The sequence below is a fragment of the Gadus chalcogrammus genome, chromosome 9 (assembly GCF_026213295.1).
Source record: "Gadus chalcogrammus isolate NIFS_2021 chromosome 9, NIFS_Gcha_1.0, whole genome shotgun sequence".
Classification (NCBI taxonomy): Eukaryota; Metazoa; Chordata; class Actinopteri; order Gadiformes; family Gadidae; genus Gadus; species Gadus chalcogrammus.
This window is the reverse complement of record NC_079420.1, coordinates 1164833-1172383: the sequence shown is the minus strand read 5'-3', so window position 1 is coordinate 1172383 and position 7551 is coordinate 1164833. Positions and strand designations below refer to the sequence as shown.

Sequence of the window (7551 nt, the reverse complement as noted above, 5' to 3'; positions counted from 1 at the left end):
TTTCGTGGTATTATCCCATTAAATAAGCAGTTAGGCGTTAGTGCTGGGAGATGAAACAAATGAGAAATAATGCTTTTTTCCAATTTCTCGTAAAACCTAATCTCTTAACCTCAGTGGGCGCGGAAAAGCCAAGTACACATTTCTAGATGAAAGCGTGGCTGGGGAACCGCCCAGCCCTGTTCACCCATTCCTCCGCACACTGCAAGAGACTTCATTAACAGATATAGATCTTTAAGCTCAAGGACTTATTCCGAACAAACCCTTAACCCCTACCTCTCCAGACAGCTTGCCATGGACCCTTATCCCCTGTCTCTGTGTCATTTAGCAGATAGCATCGGCCAGAGAGCCAGACGGACAATGCAGCGGCCAGGGGTGTGGCCCTAGCTAAACACCTTAGGGGGAGGGGGGGGCCAGAGGGGAGGCTGGGAGAGAAGAACGGAGAAGGAACAAACGCTTCACGGTTGTATGACGTACAATGCGTACGTCATCTGTTCTTAAACAAGAAACACGAGGTAAAGGCGGGATGTCCACGAGAACCATTTTTCCAAATTCCAACTGTGAACTAGAGGGTGTTTTGGTCTTTGAAACAACGGCTACGTTGTATTCGGTTTTAGCCAAAGCACTCTGGAGAGCTGATCACATGCTGCTCAGACTACTGCAGGTGAATTGCAATGTGGCTGCAAAGGATTCCCCCATTCAGGCGTAGGGTGTGTTACAACAGGCTGGTACCTAGTTACAGCACATCCCAACCGTATAAAGGTTTTTTTCTAACTAAGCTCCAGGCCAAAGTCTCCTATACAACCCCCTCCCCCCCGACCGGGTCCGTCAGTCCTCCTCATTCTCCAGCCCCGCCCGTAGCGCGCCTATGGGTGAACTTCAAGCACAAACACCGGTTGCTAACGCAGCCCGAGCGACCGATTGGCGGGGAACATCCTCCTGGTAAATAAACAAATAAGTGAAGCAAACAGGTGTCACAAGCTCCATGCAAACATCCCTCAGAAGCGGTGCCAAAAAAAGAGGACAAAGAGAGAGAGAGAGAGAGAGAGAGCGAGAGCTGGAGAGACACACCACGCCTGAGGAAGTACCACAACTCATCTCCAACGAGGCAACATCTGGACCTCTGTGCGACGCCGCGGAGCCGGCACGCACCCCTGGACGGTATGGGTGGATGTAGGCCCCACTGGGGGCTTCAGCCGTGGGGGTTACATCAGCCAGGGCACTCACCTCATATGAGCAGCGCTGGATGGCTCGAGTCCGTGTGTGAAGTGGAGTGGGTTTGCTCCTAGCTTTTGAGTATTAGCATTAGAATGGAACATGAAGGGGAATAAGGCTGTAGAAATAAATAACGGGATTGCCTCCATCTCTGCCCACTGGTTGTAATATTTATACAAGAAAGAACTTGGGCGAACACACACACACACACACACACACACACACACACACACACACACACACACACACACACACACACACACGTGCGCAGGGCTAATGGTCTCTTAGATGTCTGAGGATCAGGCAGTGGCGATATGAAGAGCATGATAACCACCAGGACCCATGTGACCCCGGTGTCCCACTTTGTGCCGAGGGAGGAACACCCACGGTACCACCACGGTACCACCACGGTACCACCACGGTACCACCCACGGTACCACCACGGTACCACCCACGGTACCACCCACGGTACCACCCACGGTACCACCACGGTACCACCCACGGTACCACCACGGTACCACCACGGTACTACCACGGTACCACCCACGGTACCACCCACGGTACCACCACGGTACCACCACGGTACCACCCACGGTACCACCACGGTACCACCACGGTACCACCCACGGTACCACCACGGTACCACCCACGGTATCCCCCACGGTACCACCCACGGTACCACCACGGTACCACCCACGGTACGGTACCACCCACGGTACCACCCACGGTACCACCCACGGTACCACCCACGGTACCACCACGGTACCACCCACGGTACCACCACGAGCCAGCGGTGGCAGATCAGCAGCAGCAGCGGAACAACTTCCTGAAGGAGGAAGTAGCCCGGTGAGAGTGAGCCCCTTCTGCCTTCGACACCGGCGCTGGTTGTTTTGATGTCAGCCCACGCTGTATCCCCCGTGGTCCGTCTTCAGAGCTGAGAGGGAAACCACATCCTCACATACAATAAAGTACAATAGCAGGCGTCTGCTGGGTTTTCCATGGCGATGCGTTCGCATTAATGAACGGACGCAAAGGTCGGCTGTCTTGAGGCGGTGTTTTTCCTTTGCTTTTATACCTGCCGTCAACGTTTCCTTTCTGTAAGGCCAGGGGGACATGCTGCGATCGGAGCCGGTTTGAACCTGCAGTCTCATGATCCACTGATGCTGTGCTGATAACCATAAGGTTGTCTGATTTGTTTGTTTTCATTTGATTTATTTATGCATTTTCCGGGGGAAAGTATTTATTATTTTTGATGTTGCTGCAGTTGAATGAAAAACGGTGTCCAACAGATTTGTTTTGAATCATCGTACCGTAATATTATTCATTCCTCAATCTGATTGGGCAAAAAATAAAATGCCTTAAAGGCACAAAAAATGTAGCCAATTGCTTAACACATGAAAAACTGTCTCGCTGTTTCCAGTCAGCTCTCTACACAACGCCAATACCCACCACAATTATCACTACGGTTGTAATTGCCTCTGTCTCCTCAAGTAGACACAATTGAAGAGCTTTTTGTGCAGTCCTAAAACCTCATTAATGGGCCGCTGGCCTCAGATTGCATTTGATTGGCTGCCTTAAAAAACAATGGCAATAGTGACTGTCTGGGGTGCCACAGTATAAGGTCATTCCAAAGGACTTCTGTTACCATAGAAACCAGATCTATTTATTTATGGTGCTGGTTGGCCTTTCCACTGCCTGCCGTCATAGTGATCCAGAATGACAGATTGACAACAACAACAACAGAAGACTGTTTTTTGTTTTGCTTGCTCAATGCTGCCAAATGTCTGTAGGAGGAATTAATGTAGTTCTATTTAGTCATTCCTTTCTCTTGAGCATTTTGAATTGTTCCTCAGTAGGGTCTGTTTAAAAACACATTTCCATCTCACATCTAGTCATTGTTTGTTTTTATTATCCTTGAATGATGAATATGTGTGAGTATTCATACCTAAGCATGAGCATATACTGCGTGTGAAAGTATCCTCTGCCTGGCTCCTGGGTAACAGACCTAAGGAGGGTTCAGGAAATCCACTTATTTGACCTGCATAGAGCACCACTGTGGAGTATAATGCAGCAGTGTACATCGCTCACTCAAAGAGCCATTCATTGATATATTAAGTAAACGCACAGGAACATAAAAGGCCATTCCTCAACATAGAGTGTGTGTTTTATCTCTCCGCTCTTTTCACTTGACTAAACAGCTTAAACACTGAGATTAATATTTTTGATGGAAGAAGAAAATAGAAGATGAAAGTATCTCTGATTAGAGAAATACAAACCACAGGTTTATTTTATTTTGTATATCCTCCTTGATTTCCCCATAAAAATAGTGTTGCTTTAAAATAAACTAAGAAAAGGAAAAGAAAAAGAACAAATATATGTTTCAATGTAGTCCATGGAAAAGCCCCAATATCAAACATTCATTAAGTTTTTTTCATTTTAATCCTTTCGGGTTTTCTCCAAAAGCAGGATGGCCAGCAAAGCCTTATATTACTGCACCACATCTTTCCCCCTCTTTGAAAAATTAGCATTGAATGAGCCCTTGCAGATACAAGTCAGGCAAATGCTGTAATGCATTACTAAATTAGCCCTAAACACTACACAAGCCATTATGAAGCATGTCACAGCCCAGGGTAACATAAAGAATACAGATTGCAACCAATGACAAAATGGGAATTGCAAAAAAAACATCATTAGCTTATGCTTCATCGTTGCTAGTTGAATCTCTAAAAATCTGGTGAGCACACTAAACATGTTCAGATACACTACGACTATGAAGCAGGCTCGCCAAAGAAAGGCCAGTTAGCGACAGCAAATTGAGGGTTAAACACTAGCTGCAGAAATTCACTGCAGTGGAAAAGCATTTGGCTGATAGCTACTAAACAGCCAATCCTGTGCCACAAATCTGTGCCACTCCACTGCTGTCTTGGACAAATGTAATTAAAATTCTGCCTGGGTTTCTGAAATAATCGAAAATAATGTGAATTGCATATAATATTTTGGACTGTATAAATTGAAGTATAATTTGGGGGCTCTGTTCAAAAACATGTGTATGAATAAAGAGTCCTTTTCTTTTTCTGCATTCTAAACAGCATGACCAGAACACAAAACAAAACTTAATCTAGACAGGACAACTTGGTTTTATCAATCACAAAAGCAATTTAATATATTTTCTTTCATTTTTTTTTTAAATAGAATCCATTGGTTATTAGAAAATAGTTTAAATTTTCTTGTCTTTTCTAATATAATCTGCATCTGTTACCAATGCATTTAGAATTATCTATATATATATATATATATGTGTATTTTTTTTCATATACATATACGTATGTATAGGCATATACAAGAAACAAACAAACCCAAAAAATCGTCTCTTTTTTTGTACTTTTGTACAAAAGAAAGTTGCCATTTTGTTCTTTGTGCATTCTATTGCATGGAGGATGAACAGAGACACGGGAGCAACCAGTCCCCGCCAGGAGCCCTAGCCCCTCAGATCTGGGTCTCTTGGACCTTCTCCTTGCCGTGGGAGCTCTTAATGACGTAGGACTCAGCTATGGTGCTGATGTGGCTGTGCTGTCGGACAGAGCGATGGAGGGAGTTACCTAAGTTGTTCTGGGTCCAGTGGGCGCCGTGGGGTCCGTAGGCCCCGCGGCGGCACGACGAAGAGGAGGAGGAGGAGGCCACGTAGCCCGGCTTGAAGGTGTTACTGTTGTGCTCCACCAAGGTGGGCAGCACCAGCACCGTGTCGTCCGAGCCGCTGGACCCGGACGTGGGCGGCGGCACCGGCTGAACCTCCTCCTCCACCTGGATGATCTCTATGGTCCTGGCCGCGGCCACCGTGCTCCTCTGCTGGTGCCGCTTCCGCAGCTTGTAGAAGGCGATCAACATGGCCGCCGCCAGCAGGGTGACGGCCACGAAGCAGCCGATGATGATCTTGGTGGTCTTCATCACCTCGTCCAGGCTGGCGGGGGGCCCGCTGGGGATCCTGGCGGTGGGCACGGCCACCTGCTTGGGGGTCTGTGTGGTCTGGAGCAACACGGTGGGGGTCGAGATGAAGACCGGCTGAAAGACCGAGGGCGCGGCGGGCACCGTGGGCTTGGGTTTGGGGGTCTCTTCCACCGCGGGGTCCACCACCTCCACCGTTACCGTGGTGAAGTAGGACAGGTTGGAGGTGTTGAGCTCGGCGTTGCTCACATTCAGGTAGGCCGAGGCGTTGGAGTTCCCTGCCATGTTGGTGACCGAGCAGGTGTAGACCCCCGTGTCGGACGGGAGGACGTTGGAGAAGTTCAGCGTCCCGTCGTTGAGGACCGATATCCGCGGGTGGGACGAGCCGTGGGTCAGCACGGTGCCGTTGGGGAGGAGCCATCGCACGGAGCTCATGGCGGCCGTGCGGCACTTGAGTTCGGCCACCCTCTCGGCCGATATGTTCAGGTCTTTAGGAGCGTCCAGTATGAAGGGCGCTGAGCACTGGAAGGTGGTCTGGTCCACCTCCACCAGGTAGCGGCCTTTCATGTGCAGCGGGGTGTGGCAGCGCCCGCAGCAGGTGGAGTTGGTGGGGATGTATTCTCTCAGCCACCAGGAGAGCCACACCACGTCGCAGTCACAGCGCCACGGGTTGTGGTGCAGGTGCAGCTCCACCAGGTACTGCAGGGGGGTGAAGAGGTCGTGAGGCAGGGAGGAGAGGTTATTGTGGGCGAGATTCAGCTCCACCAGGGCTGTGATGTCGTCAAACGCATTTCTCTCGATGGTCGTTATGGCCGAGTTCATAATCCACAGTTTACGTAAAGACTTCAGCCCGCGAAAGGCCCCCGGCCTGAGTTCAGGGAAAACATTCTCGGATATCTCGAGTTCCTCTAAGCCTTTCAACGGGGAGAGATAGGGAAACTCCCGGAGGTTACACATTCCCAGGTTGAGGTACTTCAGATTCTGAAGGCCCTCGAAGGCTCCGTCGGAGATGTACTCCAGCCTGCGCAGCTCCCCGAGGTCCAACCTCATGAGGGAGGGGACGCGGTTGAACGCGTACGACGGGATGCTCTCGATGGGGTTGTTCCGCAGCCACAGCTCCCTCAACTTGGACAGGTACTCAAAGGCCCCGCTGGGGATGACCGTCAGCCTGTTGTCAAACAGCTCCAAGGTGTTGAGGCTGGTCAGCCCGTTGAAGGCCCCTACCTCGACTTGCCTGATGGCATTCCTACCGAGCTGCAACACCTCCAGGTGATGCAGGTGTCTAAACGTGTCCGCCTGGATGGTCTCGATGCTGTTCTCCATGAGGTTCAGGTACCGGACGTTGGCTGGGATGTTGGGGGGCACCCTGAGCAGGCTTCGACGGGTACACACCACCTTGCTGAGCTGGTTAGTGCAGGAGCACACACCTGGGCAGTTCTGTGGGTTGACCGAGCCCAGCGCAGGGACCGAGGCCTGGCACACACTGAGAGCTGGCAACATGAGGGAGAGCACGGCAAGCAGGGCTGTGTTCCAGGTAGGCTGCAGAGTTACCCGGCCCAAAGGACTCATGGTGTGTGGGGCTCATTATTCTGCATGGTTTTGGGAGGTGACACACGCCAAAGGACTCACCATCCTAGCCTGGCTGAAGCAGGGCAAGGATCCAAACTTCCATCGACAGTGCAGGGAGAAGCTACGCAGAAACAGAAGCAAAAAGGACAGAAGGAAGGGAGAATGAGAGAACATGGAAGAGAGAAGGAGAGAGATTAATGGGAGCAAAGAGGCAAACAAGTGCAGCGATAAAAGACATAGAACATAAATCAAGCAGAATCACTCACCTCATTAGTGTGAAAATGTGAACGTGGTCCTCCTCTGGAATGTTACAGAGACCACATTTGCGTGTGGTTCAATTATAATTCCAATTATTGACAAGACAGGTGAAATAGATGTTTCTTCTGTTTTCCCTCGGTGGAAAAGTGAGGTGGCCCTCTGTCAGCCAACAGTGCAAAATGGCTTCTGGTCGGGGCACTGAGATCAGCTTGTAAAGCCCTCAGAGGCTCAGGTAGAACAAGGAGGGCTAGGCAGGTGCCTGGCTTATATCTGCCCCTAGAAAATGCCTTCCTAACCGGCTCCAGAATCCAATCTGCCTCTCTGACAAGAGCGTATCACAACGATCCATAACCGGAGAAGAAGCCAGTCTGACCAGGGACCACGAAGTGACTAAAGGAATTCAATGAAAAAAAGAAATCCTCTCTTCTATCTGGTATCCAAGCTGTGTTCCACCGGGCTGTGGGTCCTCCATCCGTCCATCCATCCAGTGTCTGTCTATCCGGCTTCTCTTTCCTGTCCGACAAAGTCCCCTTTCCCTGACTTTGCCCGGGGCTAGACAGCGGCTGATTA

At 50.1% G+C, this 7551-nt stretch overlaps 1 protein-coding gene across 1 annotated transcript; it reads right to left on the bottom strand.

Moving 5' to 3' along the window:
• Positions 1–4698: 4698 nt before the first annotated feature.
• On the bottom strand, positions 4699–6723 carry lrrc4.2 (leucine rich repeat containing 4.2). Its single transcript, XM_056599214.1, has one exon. It carries the CDS (start codon positions 6721–6723, stop codon positions 4699–4701), a length of 2025 nt encoding a protein of 674 aa, XP_056455189.1.
• Between the last annotated feature and the right edge of the window lie 828 nt (positions 6724–7551).